This window comes from Numida meleagris, chromosome 4 (assembly GCF_002078875.1).
Source record: "Numida meleagris isolate 19003 breed g44 Domestic line chromosome 4, NumMel1.0, whole genome shotgun sequence".
Classification (NCBI taxonomy): domain Eukaryota; kingdom Metazoa; phylum Chordata; class Aves; order Galliformes; family Numididae; genus Numida; species Numida meleagris.
In genome coordinates, this window is record NC_034412.1 from 87,845,633 (window position 1) to 87,872,768 (window position 27,136).

The window sequence follows — 27,136 nt, forward strand, 5'->3', positions numbered from 1 at the left end:
GCTTATGAAACACCATTCCGTGGGAAGAAAGTTGCTTTTGATTGCTTTTCTCTCTCTGCGTGCGTCTTTTCCCTATGTTTTCTCCAGGCAGTGGCTCTCAGCTCAGTGAGACAGGCTTTACTGCCGCCCCCCTCTCCCTAGGGAAAACTGCCGCACTAAGACCGAAGTGCGGGACCCCCGGCAGCACATCCCCACGATGCGGGTACCCCCTTCACCCCGACTGCTACCGAAATGACAAACCAGGCTGCACCAGGGAGACCGTGGGGAGGCAGAGGGGAGGGAGAGCTCATCCCTCCTCCTTCTCTGTCTCAAAGCCTTGTGCTTTCCAAGCTCAAATGCTAGCTGAAATCTGATGCCTGGACTGCATATGCAGTGAGACGTGGGCATGCCCTCGCAGTGCACCGATTTCCTCCGTGCCTTGGAGAGCCAGAGCCGCGCTGAGGCTCCAAGCGGAGGAGCCGCTCCATCAGGCAGCGAGTGCCACATCACTGCGCTGCCTGCGCGAGGGCTCCAGCATGGTCCCGAGCCTCCTGCTCCTCCTCACCGGGCTGTTTAGGGCCACCGAGCCAGCACCCCGCTGTGAAACCGGCCAGGAGACCCTAGGTAAGGTTAACCACTCCAAAAGCTCCTTTTCCCCTCTTTCCTTCTCCTAGAGATGAGCAGAGAAAAGGACTCTGATTTCGGGGCATGGGAGGTAGATGACACCCTCCCCTAGAGATGGGGAGGGGGGTTCTTTCGGAATCTGCAGATATCTCTGTGATGAAACTGGAGCTGTGCTGAGGAAGCATGGAGGGAAATTAAAAAAACAAGCTTGTGAAGTCAGGCAATGTAATGTTTCCCCACCACTGTCTCGTAGGGCCATGTGCAGATGTGTTTTTCTGTCAGTTTTGAGTTCCCAGTCAGTAAGATCCCCTCTGGCATCTGGGGAATGCCACAGGCTCTCCCCATCTCTGGCCTTGCCTTCTAGGAATCTGGCAGTCAGATTGCATGAAGGTGAACTTTCGACCTTGTGTATTTTTTTTTTTTTTCTTAATATGATCTCCTTACATTCAGCATTAGGTCACCTTTTTTTTCCAAGTCCAAAATATGAGAAGAATTATTAGGATGTGACGGCTGGAGGGTGTGTTGTTGCTTGCTATAAGCAATATGGAATTTGCATGAATTGATTGGCTGGGAAGACAGATTTGCCCATTAGAATGAAGGTAAGATAGGAACACACTGCTGAAAGGGTTGAAAGCTCTTGGTTCCGTAACTAGTTGACTAATAAATAAAATACTGAGTATCTTTTAAAAATATGTAGTGGCTTTTTTCTTTACCAAATTGACTTAATTTAGATTTCTTTTATGTGGGGACAGTGGGGAGGTGAACGCAGAGCAATTCCGGTGTAGTGACAAGCTCTATTCTAGGAAAACAGGGAGAGGACAAGTTCTTTCAGAGGGCTGAAATTCAATATGATTCAGAGTTATTTTACAGGAATACAGGAAAGGATAAAAAACCTGAAAGTGACCTTATCGTTACCCAAGGAAGTGCAGCTATATTTCAGTTCTTAAATATAAGGCATAGTCGGTCAGTGACATTGAATTGCTACACAACACAACTCGTGTGCCATGCAGCGCATATAATTTGAGAGTGCTGTTCCCACAAACATCAAAGTGAGGTCTACCACAGCCTGAAGGGATTTTATTTTTGGATAAAGCTGCACAAAGAGAAGTGTTGTAGACTATATGCAGCCAATTACAGGAAGAGTCTGTGTGGTTTGAGGCATACCCTTTCTCAGAGAGCTCTGATTCTGCTCCAGCTGATCAAAGATGTGCTGTGGGGTGTTATTAATCCAGGCAACCATAAAAGCAGGGATAATTGAGGGGTAATTGTGGCAGGATGTGTTTGCAGTTGTGCTGTCTTTAGGGGAGAGCAGGTGGTGGAAATACACCTTGCCCACAGGACTGGAATATGGCTCTGAAGGAGGGCTAATGGCAGGCAAAGTAAGCTGTGGGCATTACAATAGCAATAACCATTGCTGGACCAGGAATTAAGTGGTGACCTGGGCATCCAGAGACCTGCCAGATTTCTTCTTCCTTTTTCAAGGAAGTATCATCATGTCAGGCCACATAAAAACAGAGGGGACTGCAGTGCTGAACATGTTCACGTTCAATATCCAGCAAGGTTATGTCTTCAGCTGTAGTGCTAGGATTTTCTTTCTTTTAGGATCCCTCCCACCAAGTGTAGGTTTTGGTGGATCTCAGTGGCCAGAGCCACAGTGTCCTTAGCTGCCCATGCAGGAGTGAGGGGGCAAGGGGAACCAGTTCTGCTGCCTGGCTCTCAGCAAGGCTGGAACTGGGTTTGGGGGATTCTCAGTAATGTTTACTCTGCTGCAACTCATTCTTTCTTTTCCAATAAGAAGTCAAAACAAAGCTAAAAGTAAAAAGGTCCTGATTAAATGCCGTGTGCCCTTGTGTTTAGTAAAATACGGAGATGTTTACTGTCACCCAGCCCTATACCAGGACAGTCACCAATGTATGGCATGAGCATCAGTGTGTGGGGAGCTTCCTGAATAGCAGCTATGAGCCATGGCACTGAGAGAGGGCAGATCCATTCTCAGCTGTGTGCCATCACCACAAGGAGCCAGGAAGCCACAGCCTTTCCGAGCAATAGGATGCTCCATTGCCCTGTTGAGAGACATCTCTTCCAGACCTTGATGTGTTTCACCAGCCATTGAGCTCATAGTTTGGGTAAGCAAGGTACTGCTTGGCAAGTTGCCCTGAAAGGTGACCAGCCTTTGGTGGAGGGAGATAATGGTGTAGGTTTCTGTTTTGTCTGAGCACCATGCATTGAATACTGGTGTATTTTGGTGGTAATGAGTTAAATGCAGCACTGTGAGCAAGAAAAAAAAAAGAAAACAAAGCTGTGGGCTGGAGTCACATGCCTCAAAGTACTGAAAGCAGCTGGTTTACCTCACAGAGACAGGGACAGACAGGAGCAGGCCCCACGCTGAGGCTGGGTGTCATGGGCTGCTGCCTGTGGGGCCTCTGTGTAGGCTCTGAGTGCAGCCTTCTGGGCAAGTGATGGGGCTGGGGGCTTTGGAGGAGAAAGGGGTGTGCCTGGGCAGCTGGGTTTCAGCTCCCTAACTGAAAGGTGTTTGCTTATAGATGGAGTTTACTCACTGGAAGTTGCTTGTGAGGACTGGAGCTGTTGTACCTGGGTGTTTCCCATCTCTCTGCTCACAGCCTCTTCTGGAGGGTCCCTGATCCTAACGATTGGGTGTGGGAGGTAGATCCTATGCTGTGACATTGAGTAAGAGTGATCATTTTGTAGAAATTCAGGCTGAAAAAAAGCTTTGCATGAATCACTAAGCCTTTCCTCCCTCCTTCTCTAGCATTCCCATAGTTTTCCTTGCTTCATTGCTAAGTGACAAAGGGAGAAGTTATTGCCTTCCACAAGCTTCAGGCTGGCCCAAGCTTCATGGGACCTGAGTGCTTTAGTTCAGCTGCTGTGCACGTTTCTAGCGTTTGTTTGCATGCCTGTGTGTGCGCTTAGAGGCAGAACTTCTCCAGCTGCTCTCCACAGGACAGTACAGTTCCTCCTGTGTTTCTTGTCCCACCATGGTCAGGACCAGACCAGGAATGTGACCATGGAACCTGTGTGGGGGATCCCAAGGTCTTGGAGTTTCACTGCTGTGCCCAAAGTGGATGTGTCCAAGTCTTGTCAAAACAAAAGAATGCAGAAACTACATCACGCACGCTCACAAGACAAGAAATTCCAGCTCTCGTAAACTTGGTTTTCATCACCAAGACATGTGAGCTGTTTGGATTCCCAGCAGTGACTCCAGTAGTTTTACAGAATTATTATTTCAGCAACACTGATTTTTGGCAACATCTAACATGGGAAATGGGTCAGAAACCACCACTTATGTAGGGGAAGTGAGTATATATTAAAGGTATACTTGGTGGGTCTATTCTTTCACTGATGAAATAATTTATGTGTATTTTAATCTGAATGCAAAGTTTTCTTCAGAATACTTGTTTATATATTTTTAAAGTGTGAGTGTGTAAATAAAAGTCAAAACCCAAACAAAAATGCCCATTGCCATGAGACGGAGCTAGGCTGTTAGACTCCGTAGCACTGATGATTGATCTCCTTTAGAATTTCTTGACATGGCCTTTCCCAACACACGGTTAATTTGGGGCTGAACAGAGTGCCAGCTGGCTAACAGCAACCATGATTCCCTGTGGATGGCCCAGGCCCCGTGAGAGCCACTCCGTTCTCAAATCTGAACTAAATATTACATAAATTCTGTGAGTTCCTCTGAATGAGGAGAGGCTGAGTGTGCAGATGTGAGAGGAAGCCACCCCCCTTGTTGTGAACATGGTGCTTGATGCTGACAGGCTGTGTCCTGGTCTATTTGCCGGGCTCTTCCTCATGACTCCTGTGACTGCTAAATCTTGTTTGGACAATAAACATTCTAGTTGGATGTAGCTGTCATATGTCAATGGAATTTAGTAATTTAAGGTTGTTCTGCCCATGAAATTTCAATCCATTTGTTTATCCTATTGTAGCTCCATTGATTTAGTTGGTGCTATTTCAGTTTCACAGGGTTATAAGAGGACAACCAATCTGGGAGACAATATGAGGCTAAACCATGGATTTAAAAATTCCAGTGCTTATTACGATTTTGGTCAAGAATGTTGAATTAACTATCCATCTTTGGTAGCATTAGAAAGTACCACATTTGGCTAAAGCTCAACTACTTGCAGGGGAGCCAGGTGTGATGTTAATTACAATTTCTCATACATCTAAACTAATGAAGAGACAGGGCTATTCCAGGGGGCTGTGTAGACTGTGCCTAAAGAGGGTGGAATGACATTTTGGCAAATGCTGTGGAAAGATAAATTGAGGTTTTTATCTTGAGTTTTATCAGATGTGAGGCTCTGTCCTGTGGTATTCAACAGAGCTGAATTTACTGAAAGGTAAGCTTCTGACTCTGGTAGATCAAAGCACTGAGAGAGTACTGCATCATTAGAGAGTGGGAACTGAGCTCTAAAGAATATACATTCGCAGAGTAAAGCTATGGAGATGTCACAGATCTGCGTTACCAACATAGTAGGTGGTTTCACCTTTCTCCAGTCACTCTGATGATAATTTGATCCCTTAGGAGGTAGTCGATTTCCTGACCTCTTCAACCTTGTCACCTTAACAGTTGTTTTAACACCAGCACCCTCCATATCTTAACAGTTTTCTCCACTTTTCACTGGCCATACACAGAGAGATGGTCCCTATATATGGTCAGAACATCTTGGAACAGCAAATGCATGTTCAGCACTTGCTGAACATGCTGAGCCACATGTGCAGCCCAGCATGGCTTCAGCCAGTTTGGCAACAACTCTGTGATTTTGCTGTTGTTTTTTATGTTTTCTTTTCCCAGCTGTAGATTTTGCCTTGCAACAGGGAAAGCATCTCAGCTGAGGCCAAAAGAAGGCATTTAGCAGGTTTTCTTCTGGGGTTATTTTTCTGTTTGGAGTTTTCATCTGGGAGGACTCTCTGGAGCAGCACTTCCCAGCCAGAGATGCAGCTGGAGTGGCATCGGAAATTCAACTGCCAGAAGCACCACAACAGTTGGTGGGGATGGGAAGCCAGACAGCAATAATCTTCCTCAGCTTGTTTAAGGTTCCTACAATCAAAGCCTTATTTGAGTTTCATCTAGACAACTAGAAAAAGCAAAGGACACTCTTGAGGCTCATTTTGAGTTGTTGCTGAGTGGCAAGTCTTTATGTGCAACTTCACAGATTCTGGGTGGTGGTGGTCTGCAGATTGTATGAGCTCCCATCTCCCATGGGCAACCTTCAGCATCATGTCACATGTCCTAGCCCTGTGAGAGAAGCAGGCCTGGAGGAGCTAGCTGCAGCATCTCTGCTGTGGGGACACCCGCAGTAGCTCAATAAAAATGGTTGCTTAACTGAACTCTGAGAAGCAGGTGGATTAGAAAGAAGGTGGTTAATAATGAACATTGGTTTGCCTCTTCCTGCTGTCATCTTATTCTCAAAGTGCATGCAGATTAGTCATTAATGTCTTTCAAGTGCTTTCAGGCATCTTCATGTGGGGGTTGAAAATAGACTTGTTTCACTCCACACTCACTGAGATTCTAGGAAACATGTCTGCCCATTTCTCCCTGGGACTCCCTCTGAGCCAGAGGAGTTGGCTTTGAATTTTAGTTAATTGCCATTTGCTGGTAGAGGTAAAGCACTGAATGTGTTTGAATGCAAACTAGACAATTTGAGAAGGCAAGCAGAGAAAAGGGCTAGTTATTTTGGTAAACAGCCTAGCATTTTCACATATAGTTTCCCTCAGATAGCATCCAGATACTAGCTTAGACATGCCATTTTGTAAAAATGAAGGTGCATAGGTTGAATAGAAAGAGAGCGCTTAGAGGATGGGCAAAGGAAGTGGAGTAGAGAAAGAGAGATCTTATCTGTCTGCCTGCTTATGTAAAGGGAACTGATAAATTTGTCTCCTGAACTGTCTACCTAGGCATTCATAACACACTGTCAATGGTATTTGACTACGATTTGGAGTTCACAAGATGCAGTGCAAATGTAACAGGCCTGGTATTCTCCTTGCTCAACACATCTCTCTCCTGTCCACCTTAGATCCTAATGCTGCTAGGTTCAGTTTAGCACTCACTAGGATCTGCCTCAGGTTCATCATAGAATCGTCTTAGAATTGTTTGAGTTGGAAGGGACCTTTGAAGGTCATCTAGTCCAACTCCCCTGCAATGAACAGAGACACCTATAGCTCCATCGGCTTGTTCAGAGCCCTGTCCAGCCTGATCTTGAATGTCTCCATGGATGGGGCATCTACCACATCTCTGGACAACCTGTGCCAGTGCCTCACCACCCTTACTGTAAAAAACTTTTATCTTTATATCCAATCTAAATCTCCCCTCTTTTTGTTTGAAACTATTTCTCCTTGTCTTGTCAAAACAGATTATAACAAGGAGTCTATTCTGTTCTTTCTTATAGCCCCCTCTTTAGATACTGAAAGGAGCAAACACACCTCTCCCCTGGAGTTTTTAGTCTCCCAACTAATTGCTGGAATTTTTCCTTGTGCTGTAGCCAGGAGTGAGCTCTGGAGGTCATCGGTGCTTTGCTGTTTGCAGGTGGTATTACGATGTTTTGCAAAATGATACAGCGCAGCAGTGTTTGCACATTACCACTGATACTACATTTTGCATCTTTAGTGCTAAAAGGTAGATGATCATTGCAAGGACTGTCTCAATGAGCTATGTAGAACCACAGAGAGAGTAATTCTAACATGATCTGAAATTGAAATACTCTATTTGGAAAAGCAGAGTTTTGACAATAAACAGGCTAAAATGAATTCATATGTCTTCCTATTTAAAATAGTAAGAAACTCAGAAAAGTGGTAGGGGATGTGCTGCTCCGTACAAAATAAATAATCTAATCTTGTTCAATCTGTCAGTTGTTACAATGCAATTGTGTAAGCCTTACTGAATGATTTAGATATTTTGAATTTATGATCTCCCTTGGGCTTAGTCCTCTAGTGCTTAAGTCTCCTGTTGACTTTGCTCTTGAAAAGGCAACTGGCCAAGTCATGGCACTGGAGGTAGCTGTTGAGCTCTATTGTCTGTGTTAGGGTTAATCACAGCAGCTTGCTGCTTTCAGTGCTGAATCATCAAGGGGAAAAAATGTAATCTTGGCAGTAAAATATGTATGTGCTGCATTGTGGATTTTCAAGCTTGCTTTTGCAAATTAAAACCAGAAGTGTATGTTATAGAGAGAGCTCAGAAAGCTTGAAATGGCTTTTCTGCTTTTCAGTAAGTGACTTTATCCATAATCTTAAATAGCAACTGTGCTACTAAGAGGGCTTTTGTACCTCTGGTGGAAAAGCTAGAGTAGAAAAATTATCATAAAAAATTGAAAAGACTGTTCTGAATCAGGAAGGAAAGGGTTTATTTGTAGCAACCTGTCCACAAATGGGACTATGAGGAGGCAGCACTGTCTTTCTCTGAGCCCAGGAAAGGTTCTGCTCAAAGAACGGAAAAGCTTTAGGCTTTCTCAGGCACACAGGAATCAGCAACTGAAGTCTGCCAAGTTAATCTGGAGGCCTGAGAAACTCTCTGTATATTGCTGTCCATTGCTACTCACAAGAAAAATAGAAAGGGGGAGGCTGAAATCTCCTGGCTGGCATTGCTGAAGCAAGCTGTGACAGAGATTTATTTGTGGTCATTTCTGTGCACAGAGACTCAGAACTCACGGATGCAGGGCTGCAGGAGGGAGTGTGCAGCTCGAGGGTTGGCCTTTGAGAGACAGGCAGCAAGCTCTGACCCAGCTACGTGCATCCACACTTCTTTATATAAGTACAAGCACTGGAGAATTATCTTTGGCCCTCACAGAGCCACACCCTCCCAAACAAATGCAAACACTGGCATTAAGAAATGTAGGAAATGTCCAAACATCACATCAGCATACATGCACATTTAAAATTTGCTTTATACGAGACCTTTTTTCTCTTGTTTGTATATATATTAACTCCTGATAACCTGGAAGATCAGGCTGCTCACTTGTGTGTGTTTACGTGATAGAGCCTTGGCTGATGTATTGTTCACATAGCAGCTTGTAGGGGGCTGTGGTGAACAGAAGTGCCATAGGCTGGGCAGAGCTGGCCTCTGAGATGACAGAAGCTGCATAGATGTCCCTGCAGGGGGAGAAAACAGTGTGGTATGGTGCACATATGTGTTGCTTAGAATCATAGAATTGTTAAGGTTGGAAAAGACTACTAGGATCATCTAGTCCAACCATCAGCCCACACCCACCATGCCCACTAACCTCACTGCCACATCTCCATGTTTCTTGAACACCTCCAGGGATGGTGACTCCGCTGCCTCCCTGGGCAGTCTGTAACAGTACCTCACTACTCTTATGAGAATAAATTTTTCCTTATATCCAACCTGAACCTCCCCTGCTGCAACTTAAAGCTATTACTTCTCATCCTATCGTTGGTTACCTGGGAAAAGAGGTAATGGCTGACCTCCACCTTGGTACAACCTCTTTTCAGGTAGTTGTGGAGAGTGATAAGGTCTCTCCTGAGCATTCTCATTTCCTAGATCTAAATTTAATCTTAGCTCTAGGTTTAGGACCTAGGAGGAAGGAGTCAGTTTTGCTCCTTGTCAGTGACTGAGACTTGATAGCTTCAAGCTCATGAGGAACATTGCCAGCCTAAAGTACTGTATTAAATTCTAAACAGAATTAAATCCACGTTTAATCATAGAAGCTTTATTTTTTATTGAAGAGCTGCCCCTGCTTATCACATTCTGATATTAACAGCTTCAGTTGCCACAGGTAAGGTATGTGTTTACATGGATTTGGCTTCCGCATCTGAAAACTAAATCTATCATCTTCAATCAGTGTTTTTAATAATGGGTAATAGCCATATTACTTTATAGATTGCCCCTCTGTATAAATATGATAAAAACAATAGAGTGTAGAAAGTAAGTAGCAGACAACCTGAAACCAGACCTATCTTTGTCTCTCCTGTATTAATGTCTATTCCTGCTCACAAAAGGATTCAGACCTCTCATGAACCCAGCTGCAGGATATGACTTAGCAGAGTTTTACACGTCTCTTCCATCAGATATCCACTCCTTCCCAACACCTTTCGCTCTGGCCAGCTGGGCAGAAAGCAGCATCTGCTAAAAGCAATAAGGCTGCTTGGAGAGCCAGAGCAGGGGTAAGCAGCAGGAGCACCATGCCCAGACCCTGCCTGGCTGCATTTTCCCTTTGGTTTCCTCTACTTATTCCATCTTGTTGCCAGAATACCTTTCTGCTACAGCTGAATAAGCACAGTATTGGGATACCATTAAAAATATGTTTGTGCCACGTATGAATCTGACTGATGGGTATAGCACTCCCGCACGATAATAGTGGTATGGAAAGCTGTGTATGACTCAGTATCATTATTTGATCATCATATATCAGAGAGACAAACAAAAACGACATTTGTAGCAGGTCACAGAGCCTTCCAAGGGGGAAAGGGTGTTATTTTTGAGGAAATATGAGGAGTTGTAGAAGGACCATTCGTACTCCCCACATGAATCTGTGAAGAACTGCACTTAGTGCATGCAATCTTCCAGTTTATACTAGATCAGCTACAGTGCAGTCATTTTTTAGCCACCCTTCAATGTAGTGAAAATTGTTAATTCCACTGAGGGACATGAGTTAGCGAGCACGGTAGTGATGGGTTGATGGTTGGACTTGGTGATCTTAGTGGTGTTTTCCAGCCTTAATGACTCTATGATTCTGAGCGATCACTCCTTTCTCCTTCCCATCTAGCATTGTACAAAAAGCTCTTTTCTGATTATCCACAGGTATAAGACTAAAAGTAGGACCTGGCTGAGCTGAGGCTTTTTTGGATGTGCCATGACCTTAATAAGGGATTGTGCCAAAGTAGGGGAAACATTGAAATCCTATCACAGAAATCACTGCTGATGAACCAGGTATTGTGTATTGCATTAACATAATGAAACAAGCCAGGAAAAGTTTTTTTATGGATAAATTTCTTTCCAGCTTGCTGGTTACTAGAATTTGTTGCTGTTGGAGATGGGCTGTTTCTGCTTGGTCTGTTCCCTTATTTATTTTGTGAGGAAATGTGGATCGATGACAGTTCATAATATAGAACCAGACTCATTCCCAATTAAAAGTCTGCCTCTACAATAAAATTCCAGGCTTAATTTTATTTTTGTTACAGTGATTTTATTTTGGCTAAGGAGTGATCAGCTGATTAGCAGCACATATGCACATGATTACATTTAAACAAATTTGCTGGGAGGAGAAGTTTAAACTTCCCTTAGTAAGAAAATAGAAAACAAAGCTCAATTCACTGAGAAAGAAGCTAGGTGTCTATATTCAAAGTGGCAGTCGGAGGAAACAGCAACATAGATTCCCCGAGATACTACAAGACCCTTCAGTGTTGGAAAAGCTCAAACATAATGGCTTAGCTTCTATGAGGCACTGATGAAAACAACTTTAGTAGCAGTATTTTTCTTTAGTTTGCCGGAAACAGAGAAGGACAATACAGAATCATTGGCTACAGGAACAAAAGACTCCCCTGGGTCATCAAATAGAGTTACTCAAAATTAAAAGAGCTTGTTTATTTGACCCAGTAAATAGAAAGCTAAGAGGATCTGACTGCTCTCCGTAAACACACAGAGAAAGAAGGCATGCACCAGGGAGCGCAGAGAATTATTTAAGCTGAAGGACAATGCTGGCACAAAAATACATGGATATAAGCTGGCCATGACTACTTTTAGGCAGAAAATTAAAAGGCAATTTCTAGCTATTAGAGGGGTGAGCTTTTGGGAAAGCTTTCCTGTGAGAGTAGTAGGGAGGCAAATCATTAGTTTCAAGATGTTGTTAAATGAATTATAAAATGCAGTATCTAGAGATAGGATCAAGATGGGAAAGACATATATCCTCTTACAACCAACAAAAGCTTATTTTCTCCATGAGAAATTTGTACACACAGGATTATGTAGGGCCAACAAATTTGTTAGATGAAGATCCATAATGCCTCTTAGTACCTACATGAGGAGTCCTGTGTTGTATTAGACTAAACCAGTTTCCTGAATTTCCAGAGTTTCGTTGGCACATAACTTAGAGTTTTTAAGCATGTCCAGAAATGTTGCCAGGTTGTCAAGATCGCACAGCTCAATGTCTTTTTCAAACTTAGGCCCCATTTCTTACCCAGCTATACTTGTATGTATTGTCAAGTCCTCCCTCTTTAAACTGGGCCAAATACTGCCTGTACAATACTCTTGTTGAGCCATGACCTGTGCCTGCTCACTGCAATCTGTTCTGTCTTCTTACTAAACTCCATTTCCAATTATTTTCTTGTTTGAGGTTCTCTCTTTTCTTTATTGATGTGAATGGATGGGGTTCCACACTCCAGCAGTTGGCCTAGGACCACATGGCAGAGAGGATCCTGTGCCTGAAGTGCAGCGACTGAAGTGGACTGTGTGTGTTTGTGTGTACTGTTAATGGTGAACATCAAGCTACATTAGCAGGACAAGAGGTCTGATAACTGGGTATTTGAGCAACTGTGATCCTGGAATGGGTACTGGAGAAACCAGAGGGTCTCAGATTTGGCTACTGAAAGACCAGAAGGTCTAAGCCAGCTACAGAGGAGATCATGGAGCTTGGGTCTTTGTACCAGTGACACCCTAGAAGTGGCCTCGCTACCAGATAGAGTAGTGTGTGTGTCAGTGTATAAGCCACTGATGTACCAGTGGATTCAGGGTTCAGCTGCTGGGTAGACCAAACCTAGCTGCTGGGGAACCATGTGTATTTGTGTGTATTTGTGTGTATACGTGGAGCTGCAGCAGTTCCAGTGGGACTACCAGATTGGGCAGTTCCTACCATGAGGTAACATAGGTGCTACTGTTCCATAACACTATTTTTATCTTCTTTATTTGCAGGTCAATGCCAAACTGCACAGAAAGGTACGATGTGACTTTGCTTGCTCTCCTTGGAAAATCTCAACATGTTAAGTATTTCTTTATTATTTCCTGAAAAGTTAGATTCTTACACTGATGCTATAGTAGGTCTAGTTCCTGGTGAAATGATCTCTCTCACATAGAGGAGAATTTTGCCATTCTGACGATTGTATCATTTTTTACCATTCAGAGATATTAGCAAGAGAAAGATGCGAAAACCTGGGTCCACTATCCAGAAATTTTATGATGAGATGTCTCTTTATTATTTCCTTTTTACCTCTGAGTTGACTGGAAGTGTTAGCAGCATTTTTCCTTCCTAACATCTCTTAACTTGATTTCTTAAAGCATATTAGATTTATGAGAATGTAAATACATTTATGGGCCCGTGTGTCTGTAAGCCAAGTCACATAATAACTTCTGAATGCTTTGGGCAATTTCAATCAAACTTCACAGAAAGGCTGAAGTTTCAGAGAGATTGAACTCTTGCAAATCTTGGTGGCCAGGCAAAACTAGATATTTTTTTCTGATACCTTCCCCTCAAACAAAAGAAATAAACGTGATCTCACATGTTATTAGTGAATCCATACTCAGCGGCAAGGATGGGGAAAAGAGCAATACCATAAATGCACCTTTTTCAGCATTCTGCATTTTTACTGTATTAGAGTATGAGATAGTCTTTCCTTTGTAAACCAGATTTTGTTAATTTTAGAGAGTAGATTTGTTTTGAATGTATTTGTTAAATGAATTCCTATATGGGCCAGGCACTCCTGTGTTGATGAATGTCAATGGATGTCATTTTTTCTGCATGGAGGAATTCAGTGACACACCTTTGCTTCATACACACTTCCATGTCAGGCATCATTTTGTCAGAATGCTCCTCTGCTGCCATCTGTCACATGGCAATAAAATTTAATGGAATATTGGTGGGAAGGTTCAACCTCTACTGTCATACCACCAATATCTGTTTCTGATGTCATGTTGTAATAAAACGGAGGCATTATTTTTGGAGCATCCCTCATATCAAATACCCTTTAAATTTTGAATGACATCTACTTCCATCAGATTGTTCACTGTCAATCTCTGGCCTAAGCATACATCTCATCATTTTTTCCGTAAATGGTTTTAGATATTAATTCATATGAGAGTATTGCAAACAGCCTCCAGTCTACCTGTGAATAAGAACAGAAAAAAGTTCATTAAACATGTTATTTGCTATGTTGTCCTTGAAGTCTTCAGAGCACTGATGATACAAGCCATTTTTCACATTGTTCCCTTTTTTTTCATAGCAAAATGCGTGGACATCTCCTTAAGTTCTTGTACTGACGTTACCTATACTCAAACGATGTATCCTAATTTCCTGGATCAGAAGTCTCGAGAAGTGATTGAGTACAGCTCTGAGTATATTCTCATAAGTGTGCTGCACAACTTGCTGCAAGGAGAATGCAATCCAGATCTGAGGCTCCTGGGGTGCTCAGTTCTGGCCCCACAGTGTGAAAAGGACAAAGTTATAAAGCCCTGCAGGCATGTCTGTGAAAACCTGAAAAAAAATTGCCTCTCTGCTTTTGATGCAATAGACATGGCCTGGCCCTACTTCTTAGACTGTGATCGTTTTTTTGCTGGGGAAGAAGAAGGATGTTTTGACCCACTGGCAAAGCTGCGAGGTAAGGAAAGAAGCTCTTTTGACACATCTTACTCAACTTGATTGGAAAGTTCTCATCTCACTCAGCTTGATGTGCCTACAGCACAACACTTCTGAGACAGTCGTATTTACAAACAATTGCAAGATGTAATTCATTTTGTTCCACCTATTTTAAACACTCAGCTAGTGTCTAGCTCAGTGCTATATTTTTGGACTACTGACACACATTTAGGTAAATCTTGTCCTCTGTTACAGCATTTTTGGCAGCTGTCTATATATTTCAAACATTTTATTTTCTAAAAATATTTTATTTTTAGTTTAAAAACTGAAATTTTGAGGTGCTCATAAATTCACAGTGACATGACAAGCTCAAAAAAGTTATCTCATTAGTGATAGTCGCAGATCTGTTTTTAGGTGAAGAAGACCCAAATAATTCAAGATAGCTGAATTTCATTGAAAGTGAATTTGGTCCATCAGATTCAAAGAGAAAAATCTGTATATTTATGACTAAAATGTGCTAAGTTTGCCAAAGACTAAATTACAGCAGGATATTGCACAATACAGGATATTGCACAAAAATTGCCAGCATGCATATGCATTACTATATTTTTTGCAAGAAATATACGCCAAACTAAACAGCATAGGATGTGCTACATACAGTTAAGGCTTTGGTTGCAAATTCATTTTCTATAATTCTGCTATTGAAAAACACATTTTGTGAAAAGCATCGGCATTCATGCAATGCTCCAAGCATGACGGTTTTTAAACACTGTCTTACAATTTTTCTTTGCAGGAGAAGTAGTTGTTGAAGAAGATTTGCCTTCAGACTTGCCAGCTACTTTCATTCAGTTCAAGCATCATTCATATTCCCAAATGGTGAGCACATTGAAGAAGACTGCTTCTAGATGCTCCCATATTGCAACAACTTACAGCATAGGTCGCAGTTTTGAAGGAAAAGACCTTTTTGTGATTGAGTTTTCAACCAAGCCTGGGCACCATGAACTACGTGAGTTTTATCGGTGTTGATTGGGTTGCTTAAGGGAAATCCAACAGACTATCCATCCTCTTTAACAGGACATTACTTAAAGCGTAAGAAGTGTTTATCAAAAAACAATGTATTCTTGAACTACAATGATGGCAGATGATTCGCTGTAGTAATTATTGTCCAGTTGCAGTTTCCTAAATTCCTTGTTTCTTGAAGTATGGCCATGTATGTGGGTGTAGTGGTATGACTATTATTTATTTGTGCCCAGTTTACAAAGATCTTGGAGAGTTCTTCAGCATCCAAGTAGACTCAGCAGTGTTGCAGCACTGAGCTACGTCTAAATACAATTTAGAGCTTATTACCTGAGGTAAAGCTTCTGTGTCTTCTGTGTGCTGTTCCCCTTGGGGAGACAGAGAGGGCAGCAGAGCCTGATGTTAGATTTATTTGCTCTCACCCACACTTCCTTACATGGTGTGGAGATATTCTGAGGTGCCTTTGAACTTGAGCAAAATCCCAGAAGAAATCATTAATAGAGCAAAGATCTAAACTCCTATCTGTTGGCCTACTGTCCTTCTTCTCTTGTGTAAAGAATAGAAGTCGCAGGTGTCTTTTCTAGGCTATACTCCATTTGCCAGAATAATACAATGCCTACAAATCAGGCTTTAAAATTAAAACTGTGATATAGCATGATAAAAGATGGTAGTTTCACACATCACCTAGCATTTCCTTCTAAATCTATTGCTTCATGTTTCTCAGGACAGCTGTGATTCTGCCAGCCTTAGCAAGCTGGCACAATAGCTCTGTGCCAGCCCTCCCTCCAGGTCCAGTGCTAGGGGCTGGATGGGGGCAAGGATGAAGATGAAGGGCTAGAAAGGAAAGGGTGTATCTGTTTTCTGCTTTCCATTAATCTCTAATGAGGGATGGAAACAGAGAGAATAGCTGCAGAGAATTGTGAGTTTATGTGTTTCTAATAGTTCTATTCCAAGTCTGTCTAGCCTAAAAGCCACTTTTTATGCATTACCTAATTTATGTTCCAAATATGTGGGTAATATACTACACATCTGCAGGTCATTTCTAAGATGGGTGACAAAGCGTTGAAGCTGCCCATGCTAAGTGAGAGTGCCAGGGGTGTGTTTTGTTTCTTTTCTACCAGCTTGACATTTGCAGCATCACAACTAATGAGTCCAAAGGGAAAAAAAAAAGCTTAGAGCAATGATTGCCCCTTATTGTTTGTGATCCTGAAAGCATGGACTTTGTTTCACACATCCGGAAAGCAATTTAAATCATTGCTGAACTGACTAGTGAGGGCGTGAAATTCATCTGGAGTTGGTGTACTGTTTACAGCAATGTATGCATTATAGTAGTGTAAATAAAACTTTCGTCAGTAAGCTGTCTATGTTACTCTTCTTTTGGAAGCCATCCAGATATAATCAAATTAAAGCATCTCATTGCTTCGTATTCCACAGTCAAGCCAGAATTTAAGTACATTGGCAATATGCATGGAAATGAAGTTGTGGGAAAAGAACTGCTGATATACCTTGCACAGTATCTGTGTTCAGAGTATCTTCTTGGGAACCCTCGCATCCAGACTTTGATCAATAACACCAGAATTCATCTCCTGCCTTCACTCAACCCAGATGGGTATGAACTGGCTGCGGAAGAGGTAAGAGACTTTTTATAAAGAAATGTTCAGTGCTTCCTGTTTCTAAAATAACCCCTAGGAAAATACAAACTTTAAGTGAAGCAACAAGTACGGGAGGGAGTGCTAACACCCAGCAGCTGGGCTCCCAGGCTGTTATGGGGGTAGGTTGGTTTCTGAAAACAATGTGAACAGACCTTCAAAGAAACCAGAGCCATGTTTGCCATTTTCCCTCCCTGCGTGCACTGATGTGGGAATGACTGTGCTACTTTTTCACACATTTCACAGTCTCTGTTATCAGTTCTAGAACAGGATGCCCACTGACTCACTTTAATTATTTTTAAACTAATTTGTAAGGAAATGTAATTTAATACTGTGGAATAGATATTATTCCTTTTGTAGACTAGCAGATATAATAAAATGGGAATGTGGTCTGTACTTTCAAGCTTTCATAAGGATGGCAGCTTTCAGAGATCAGCTGATGTCTGAAGGAGACGTATGAAAGAAACACTTCTGTTAGATGTTACCTGGCATTCTTCTTCTTTTTATCTCACTTCTATCAATAGCATAATTAGCATGAAACATTAAAATGGGACCTCTCTTTTTTTGAGTTGCTCATGTGGTGAGGCTCTGCCTATTAGGATGATACTGGGGGTATTGCATTCTGCCTGAACTTTTCTTTGAGCAAGAGCTGTAATGTTTTTTTTCTTTTCTTCTCTTCTAACCCACTCTGCATGTTGCTCTGTGTTGAGTAAGAAACTGCTGTGCTCCTCTCATGAGTCACATCACTGGTGAGTGAAATAGCTCTCATATGCTAGTAAGGGCAATCACGGGGATAAAAATGATTAATAAATATGGCTTTTTTTGACTGCATATACATTTTTATCTTATCTCTGATGTATTTTAATACTTAACTTTGCTAATTATAAAATGGAATTTTAAACACCTCCTTTTCCCACAAAGTTGTACTGAACTGGGCTTCCGTGTTACTTCTTAGGGAGCTGGTTACAATGGATGGGTGATTGGCCGGCAGACAGCTCAGAACTTGGACCTGAACAGAAATTTCCCTGATCTGACTTCAGAAGCTTACAGAAGAGCTGGGATTCGTGGGGCTCGCCTGGACCATATCCCCATTCCACAATCCTACTGGTGGGGTAAGGTATGAATTACAGATTTTGTAAATCACATACACTGCAGAGCAGCTCAGAAATTAAGAACCTGAGATTGCTTGGTCTTAGGTTATTCTCTGGTAATAAGGTTTTGTATGTTGGACTAAATTTGACAGGTTCAGAATTGCCATCAAAAATCCTGGTGTAGGTTTGGCCAAAGAAGTCAGTGTCAGAAATCACTGGGAAAATTTGTTGATAACTTGGGTGATGCTGTTATAAATTAGGAATAATAAGAGAGGTTACAAGTGTGTAACAATTCATTGTTAATGATTTAAACTGAGGCAATGTGTTGAAAACCTTTTTTATGGACTTTTATGATATTGTGTGTTGCATTAAAAAGAGAGGGGCCAGCAGGTTGAGAGAGGTAACCCTCCCCCTCTACTGTTCCCTGGAGAGGACACATCTCAAGTACCGCATCCAGTTCTAGGTGATCTCCAAGAGGTTCCTTCCAAAACTAACAAGTCTGTGATTCTTGGACTTGGATCTCATTGCATTAAGCTCTGCACAGGTTTGATGCAATTGTGGTTTCTGCATTGGAAACCATAAAAAGGCTTAATGTGAAGTCTTGTGGCATATGCTTTCCACAAAAACTGTGGTTATAAATGACTACAAACAGCTGGAGCAATGGAAAAATCCAGTTGGACGGCAGTGGTGCTGGAAGGGATAGTTACTGCCACCTCTAGACTGGGGAAGCAGAATGGAAATACCACTGCAGGACCTTGCACTTATCCTCACTAAGTGATGCCCAGAGTTCCCCTGGGGAACAGGATTGTTTAGGCAGCTGTATTCAGTGTTAGCAAAAGATCTGAGACAGCACCCTGTAAATTTCTACTTTTCTACAGGTGTTCTCATATAAGAGCTGTTCTATATCCCAAGGAAATCTCCAATGCTCCCCCAGCATTTTGGTAACCCATTTCACGGTAGTGACATACGGATAAAAGCACCTCACTTCCTCAGGATAATGTAGATATGATGATGCAGGGCTGTGAGGAACTTAATGGTACACTTTATATCAGATCATTGATTTTCAACATAGCTCATCTCAAGAAGTTTATTCTAATTTATGCATGTTATTGTACAGATCCCAGCTCATGTCACTGGATTTCTGCATGAATAAAAGGTCATGAGCTTAATAATTTCCAACTTTTGCCTGAACAATGACTGATAACGCTGAACAGTAAATACAAGTAATTTACAGAGCCTCAGACAGGAAAGAAGAGTTGAGAGCAGATACAGAGGTCAAATGGAAACAGCTGACAAAATGTATTCTAGGATAAATGTATAGAGAGGGAATCATTTCAGGTCATTCCACTTGTGCTTTGCAGTTTTTTCATGGCTTACCTTATCTCATGAAGGGTTTGCTTTCCCACATAGGACTTAGGCTCAGAGCCACTCCTTTTCTCTTTTAAGGAAGTTCTTTTTCCCTCCCTTTAAAGCCAGAACTTTCACTAGGAATGCATGTGTTTCACAATGAATCTCTGAACATAGCTCACTTCAGTATATCTGTTGTCCTATTCCCAAATGGCAATCCAGGGTTATTCAGTTAGCTGGGAACCTGCCTGCATTTACAGCACGAAGTAATATTTAACCAAATAATTGCTCAATAATAGCAATACTATAAAACAACAGTCATTACAAGTATATATGTCTCTAGCTTACTGGCAGTAGCTATGCTACTTCAAGCCCACTTGCAGAAGCTGTCTTTCTTGGTGAGAACTTCATGCTGGGTTCCTGGTTTGAGGGTAAACATTGACTTGTTCTCAGTCTTGTCAAGGTTGGGTATTCTATGCAATTGCAGTTCTGTTATCTGCCAGGCTTTTTGACCCATATTTATGTGGGTGTTTCCCTGGTGGGGGATGCTTGCAAGGATTTGTTCCCTGCCTTAGGAGCTCTTTCATGGGCTGGATTGTCCCCTGAGCTATAGGCAGACAGGACACAGAAGTGCCTGACACATTTGAAAAATTAATTGAAAATGCCTTTACTTTTTCATTGAGGTATCCAAGAAGGCTGCTTTTGTCCTTTCAGACTGGATGTAGTGACTGGGCAGCAGACTCTGAGGAAGGAATGGAGATCTGCCTCCAGCTGTGTGCCCTCTGCCTCACTGCGTCCAGAGGTGCAGGGCTGAAGGCCCAAGCACCCCTGAGGAAATGAAAAGGTGACCTTCATCCCTCTTTGTGATAGTTCCCTGTGCAAGCTGTCAGCTTATCCCGGATGTACCCTAGAGTCCTCATAACTATCCGGATCTCCAGATAGTGATCTCACAACCTTGAGTTCCTCTCCTCCACCGGTGGTAGTCACAGGGCAGCCAAATCACCTCTCCCATAAGGAGTTTCAATTCTGTCAGACAGACAAACCCACGGCTCTTACAGAAGTCAGCTTTGTGTATGCAAAAGCATTAGATTGTGTATTTCAGCATGAGCCTCTCAGCTTTCATTTACTTAATAGTGTTTATTACCTGCCCTATTAAAGTAATTATGTGGGTATTGCAGGACATTGTATAAAGATCAGAAAATGGAAAGTGTGGTCTCAACCAATTTCATAATCTCAGGAGAGCTCTGACCTCCCTGTGGTCCTTACTGTACAGTGGTTTTTGTTGCTTGGTATTTTGAATTATTGAAATAAGGGGTCTGAGTGCTAGGTCTGAGAGACTTCAGGCTTCATTTGAAGTGAATCCAGTTAAATTGGCGTGACTCAAACAAGATTTGGAGGTCTGTGCCAGTGGAGGCTGGCATATCGTTTAGAAAAATGAACCTTGTTGTTTCTGAAAGGGAAAAAAGAAACCTTTGAAAGCTATGGAGACAGTAACTAATTACAGTATAATTGATAAAAATGAGTTTCAGGTTTAAAATGATAGTGCCCATTCACTGTAATTATGCCCAAATAATTTAGCTGTTTTCTAATTATATCCCAAATTGTTCTTGTGAGATGTGTACCTTAGGATTGATTTCCTCTGACTGAGAGACAAGAGCCTTGGAGAAAAAAATTGAAAACCACTGAATCTGCATTATAGTAAAAGTCTATTAACAGTCAAAGGCCAGAGTGAGACAGATAGAACCTGATATCATCCAAAGGATCAGGACCAAGATAAAAAGGGACGTACACATTTCAAAGCCTTAATCATGGAACACAAAGTCACTGAAATGCTATTAGGATAAAAACAATGACATTAAAATTACTGTTCTTCCACAGTGTTTCGTTCAGCAAGATGTTGGCTCTGTGACACAGCAGTTCCTTGCAGCTTATGCAGGTATCTGGTGAGCAAATTGGCTGAGCAGGAGGGCACAGAATATCAGATCTCTCGGAGTCAAAATTCCAATTTCATCCTTACCCGCTGAATGACAGAAGCAGCTGAAATCTTATCAAGACGTACGAGCACTGTTTGAAAATATGGACAATTCTGGCATCAGGAACGTCCTCCCTATCTGGGCAGCTGCAGATGGGGCAGGGAGCTGCTGAGATTTTGGGGCAGGGAATAACCTTTCCCCTGGAGTGCTCTCTATCTGACTTTCAAAACATTTTTTCAGGTCATGCCCTCTCCAGAAACTAATCTTCACAATTATACAAAAAGCCTGATTTGGGTTTCTGGTGTGCAGAGCGCTCCTGGTTGTTCTCTGCATTCCTCAGTTGGTTGTTACATCTCATGTTTGTTTCTTTGCAGCACTAAAGTTGAAAGGGCTGTGCTCAGAGATACAGAGGCTGTCATGAGGTTGATAGATAAAATGGATCAGGCCTGGTGCGCCCAAGGGCAAGTGGCACAACCTAGCTTGTGCCCATATGTTAGCTGCAACTCACACATTTCTTAATCATAGAATCATAGAATTATAGTATCATAAAGATTGGAAAAGACCACTAAGATCATCAAGTCCAACCATTCTCTCATTAATGATTTACCTTGCAGCAGAGTTATGTCCCTCATGTTCTTATTCCTTCCCAAATACAAAGTGCACATTTTTCAAACAGCACAGCTAATGCACCCAAATCATATGCAGATGAATGTGGAGATGTGAGTGGATGTATGAAGGGAATAGATGTAGAAAAGTGTGATTTCCTAGTGTGTCTGCCAATATACCAGCATATGTAAAACTGCATTTAGATGTACCTCATCCAAAAAGTACATCTGTGTAGGGACCGATCCAAAGAAAACAGGAATTACTCTTGCTGTGAACATAATGTTTAGATCTTTAGGGTGTTATTTATTTATTGATGTTCTGTACCTGTTGTGTTTTGAGCTATATAGCACAAACATTAGAGGCACTTGGCTCCCCGGCACTGGGTATTAGCCACTCCAGGATCCCGGGTGGACCATTCCTTGATAGTGGATGGAATCAGTGCAAAGGGTGGCATGTAGTGTTGGCAGCCCTGAAGAAATGCTGAAGTAAATCTAGCATAACAAACCTTGCTCTATTTTTTTATATTTAAACTTGCACATCTGCATTCGTGCAAAGCAGTCTGGACTGATATCTTCACAAACTGCAAAGAAAACCGCCTCACCTCCAAGAGCACTGACTGGTGTCTGGGATTGCAGGGACCAGCCACCAGGTGACACTGTTACCCTGAAGAATTCACCAGCGCCGAAGCGGGTCCGTGAAATCGCTTCTCAGAACGGAGCAGGACGGAGCCCCGCTTGTGGGGGGCGACCCCGAGGTCCGATCCCCCCTCCCCGGCAGCTGTCAGCTTGCATGGAGTGTCAGAAAGACAAATTTTGTGACTTATCTGCAGCAGTTTCCTGCAAGTGAACTGCAGTTGTTGCTGGGTATTATCTATATTAGTCTCCATTTATTTGCAGAGCTAAGGTCAGTACATGAGACGTTATTTGCAACAAGTGTTGAGCAGTACAAATTGATCCTTGTATCCCATCTTGTCCATCCAAAGTCAATCCTGCTGTTTCAGAAATTAAATTAGAAGAGAAGTCTGGTTTGCAAATAATAGTGAAGCACCGTGACAAATAATGCCATCACCACTTTGAACAGCTGAAAATGTTGCTGCAATGAAAAAATATTCTTTTGTCAGTTTCTGGGTTTTTGTTTGTTTGTTTGTTTGTTTGTTTGTTTGTTTGTTTCTCAGTTTTTCCACAGTGATAACTTCTTGTTTATAGGGATGTAAAAACAGTATGTCTCATCTCATCAATTTTTTTTATAATAAGGGCAGTGAGGCACTGGAACAGGTTGCCCATACAGGTGGTGGATGCTCCGTCCTTGAAGACAAGGTCAGGCTGCACGGGGCTCTGAGCAACCTGTTCATGCTGTAGGTGTCCCTATTCGTTGCAGGAGAGTTGGACTAGATGGCCTTTAAGGGTCCTTTCCAACTCAGATAATTCTATGATTCTATGTTCTGTTCCCTGGAGCAAACTGATGCTCTTCAGCCATTAATCTTTGGAATGGAATTGCTGAAGAGCCTCATCATTCTCCTCCTTGACACTCTCTTCTTCACTGGACTTTATCCTGCTCAAGACCAAATCCCTTCGGAGCTGAACAATTACTCATGGCTATTTTTCCTCCTGGCTTTCAGGTAGCACCTGAGACTAAAGCAGTCATGAAGTGGATGAGGTCCATCCCCTTTGTGCTCTCTGCCAGCCTCCATGGGGGTGAGCTGGTCGTGACTTATCCTTATGACTATTCAAAACATCCTATGGAAGAAAAAGAGTTCTCACCTACCCCCGATGAGAAGGTAAGATGATTTTTGCATGGTAGGCATATTGATATAGTTTCCGTATGCAGAACTGTGGGAGAAGTGTCTTTTAAAAAGTAACAAACTTAACTTTGATTTATATAGATTTTATGTGTATACATATATCTGAGTCTGTATACATCAAACACGCAATAAATCGCATTTTTATATATACAAGCATATGAGGGCTGCTCCAAAAGTAACACCTCCTATTTTATTATGTTGACTCATGACATTGGAGACAGATGTTGGTGGTATGGCAGTAGAGGAGTAGAGGTTGAATTGAACCTTCCCATCAATATTCCATTCCATTTTCTTGCTATGTGAGAGGCAGTCTGGCAGATTGATGCCTCACATGGAAGGAAGCAGAGGTGTGTCATTGAATTCCTCCATATGGAAAAAAAAATGGCATTTATCAACATTTGTTGAATGTTTACAGGGACCAAACAGCGGATGTGAGCACAGTGAGGTGGAGGGTGGTGCATTTCAGCAGAGGCAACAGTGACAGTGAGTCACTCACCTCTGCTGGTGCGGATGCTTGTGAGTGCATCATGCAGGCTCTTGATCATTGCTGGTGAAAATGTATAGCTAATGGCGGTGACTATGTTGAAAAAAAAAGTAGCTGTTTGACCTAGAAAAGAGAAAAATTGCTCTATCAAGTAGTGCTATTTAGCTCTTTGTATCTGTTATAGTTTCCATGGAAATAAATAGGAGTCATTACTATAAAAAAAATTATAACTTAAGTAATTTATACAGTTACTTAATGTGCTCTAAAATACAGGCTATCAGATCGATGTGTGAATATTTGCTCATGTTTTGTGAGGCCAAACATGCTTTCAGGAGGCCCAGGTTAAGAAATGTAAGGATTTCACTACATAAAGGGTGAAAGCTCTGCTATTTTTACCGCTGTTTTCCTAGAATGATAGAAACAAGCTTCATCGTAATTCTTATTTACTGTTGAGATCTGTGGAAACAAAAAGGCTGGTTGCCATATGGTGGCAGCCTTGTAACATTTATTCCAGGTCAGAAGAATAGGAATGGTTTTCCCTTCTCAGATTCCTCAGCTGGGAATCACTGTAAATCTTCTGTAAAATTTTTTGCTGTCTTTCCTATTTCCCTTTGATTTCCTCAATCTAGTATTCATTGCCGACAAGCCCACTAGGAGAAGAGCCAGCTCTTTATCCTTCTAGCGTAAGTTAAAAGTGTCCCTGGCCTCTTAAGTAAATGTGGTTCCTTACGCAGCTTGTAGCAATTGAAAATCCTCATAAGTTGGTCTTTGACTGGAGGTATCCCTTATCTTTGAGCACATCTCTGGACTGAATCTCTTCTAAAGTGACAGTTCTCACCAACATCTATTAAATATTTATCACTATTTAACATTTTCCATATCAATTCATTTCTTCTGAGCAGTATGAAGTGTGCTGACTGTGTGAGCATAACAATGGTTTAGCAGTAGAACAGGCCAGGCACAACACAGTAAAAAGCACATGTAAGAAACGTCTGGTGGGTGGTGGTAAACACTACCGGAGCTCTTGGTAAGGAGTCACAAACTCTAGTGGATGTCAAAAACACATACATATAGAAGTATGTCCCCTCACCTGGACTAGAGCTGACCCACTTAACACAGAGATGTGGGATTGAAAGACAGCTGTCCCTCTATCACCTCCATTCCGGGACAGCATGTTCATTTGGAATGAAATGATACATAACTACAAAGTACTCTGTCCTTTGGGATGGAGTGAGCCCTAATTGTATCCCTGGTTTGCGACAGTGTAAGACACAGGACCTCACGCTGAGATGGCTTCATAGTCAGTAGCTGCAAAGCCTGGGAAACTAGTTACAAACTTGGAAGTTTAGAACATACAAGGGAGGGCTAGGGATGTCCTCAATTTAAGCCAACTTTTCCAATGAGTCAGCTCAGGAACCTTAACAATGCTACCAGCACCACTTAGCTTTTGTTCAGAAAGTCATAAGATGTGTACCCCTGAAGTGACCTGCATTTCAGTAATGTCATCTGCTGCTGGTGCTGGGGAACGGCAACCTGAAGTATTGCAGCATGTTATAGCTGCCATATGTTAGCTATATCTCTTGTTCTGAACACTGATCTGCCAAATGCACCAGGCAAAGTGAAGAGAGGCAAATTTGCACCCTTGGCTGCAGCCGGAGGTGAAATGCTGCAGTGCGGGTAGTGTTCAGAAATTCAAAAGTCAAATTCTGCAAAGCACGTTCAAACTATATTGCATTGACTGCAAAAGCTCCTGGATGCTGCCACTTCCCTATGTCTTCCACGGTGTGTGTGTGGCAGAATGGGGATCCTCCTGGCATTGGCAAATTTCAAGCCTCTTTAACCTGCATCACAGACAAGGCTTTTAACTGCTGGGACCAAGGAGTCTCAAAGCTGGCCCATGCCCTTACTACCATGTTCTCATCTGTTTCAGCTCACCTAATCCAGAAACTTCCTTTTTTTGGCCTGCTGTTTCCAGCAGACTGTTGTTGCTTTGTGTTACACAAGAAGTGGCACTGATGCCTGTGACCACTGGGGCAGAAAAGTACACACTAAAATGGAGTCAAGTTCACTCCCTTTGCTGAATGGAAATTATCCCTTTCCCCCATGCAAAAAACCCAACCTGTGTCAATCAATGGGATCAGAGTGTTTGCCTGTAACAGCATGTACCCCATTTTAACATCAGGCTTTCAAAATTCCTCTTCGTTTTCTTCCTTGATGTTCTTTTGTATAATGCACTCTTCTACATAAACATGGAATTATTTTGAGGTCCGTGGCCAGTCACAGCTGCTTTGGGCATCAGAAAGATTTTGGCAAATTTTCTTTACATGGAATCATACAATCTTAGAAGTGACCTGAGATTTTAGATACCCAATTCCTTGCATGTTCTCTTAAGAATTGTGCAATGAAACCCACAATGCTGATCTGATCTTATGGCTTCTCACAATTGCTGTCATTTCAGGGCTGAAATCTGGAATTGTAGTTTTTGTAGATGAGATTCAAATCAAATAAATAGATGGGAGTATTTATGTTAAAATTTGGAATAAACATTGGAGAAAAATGATACAAAACTGATTCAAAGAAATGGCTTCCTCAGATCACTGCTACTTCTGTCTTCACTTCATGTACCCATTACTTTTCCTTTCTGAGTGGTGACTCAGCTGCTCTTCATCACTATTAACATTCTTAAGAGATCAGTGGTGATATACTCCATCAGTACATCCTGTCCTTCCATTTTTAGGAATGGTTTCTGCCCCATGAAGAAGCAACTGTCATTGAGATCAAACTGGCCGGTTGTCCTGTGCGAATGATAAGTGCAAAGCAAATTGACACCGTCTATTTTAATCACCTCTAGCTGATGCAAAGATCTGGTTGGGCTGAGGCTGGTGTAGGTGTTTTTGAAAGAGTAAAAATAGCAACAGCTAGAACATAATGGGGAGAGCCGATTTCAGCTATTAAACCTGGGACTTAGACCAAACAAACAAACCCACTATGTCTGCCTCAGATAGGTTAAAGCCAAGTGTTGTAAAA

At 42.1% G+C, this 27,136-nt stretch overlaps 1 protein-coding gene across 1 annotated transcript in view; it reads left to right on the plus strand.

The window, feature by feature from the left end:
• CPZ (carboxypeptidase Z) overlaps positions 342-27,136 on the plus strand; it is a 36,725-nt gene continuing 9,930 nt past the window's right edge. The window contains exons 1-7 of the mRNA XM_021396555.1: positions 342-603; positions 12,485-12,508; positions 13,789-14,163; positions 14,935-15,147; positions 16,593-16,789; positions 17,763-17,924; positions 23,443-23,601. Of these exons, the coding sequence (XP_021252230.1) occupies positions 516-603; positions 12,485-12,508; positions 13,789-14,163; positions 14,935-15,147; positions 16,593-16,789; positions 17,763-17,924; positions 23,443-23,601 (1,218 nt within the window). The 5' untranslated portion in view covers positions 342-515. The remainder of the gene's footprint in view (positions 604-12,484; positions 12,509-13,788; positions 14,164-14,934; positions 15,148-16,592; positions 16,790-17,762; positions 17,925-23,442; positions 23,602-27,136) is intronic.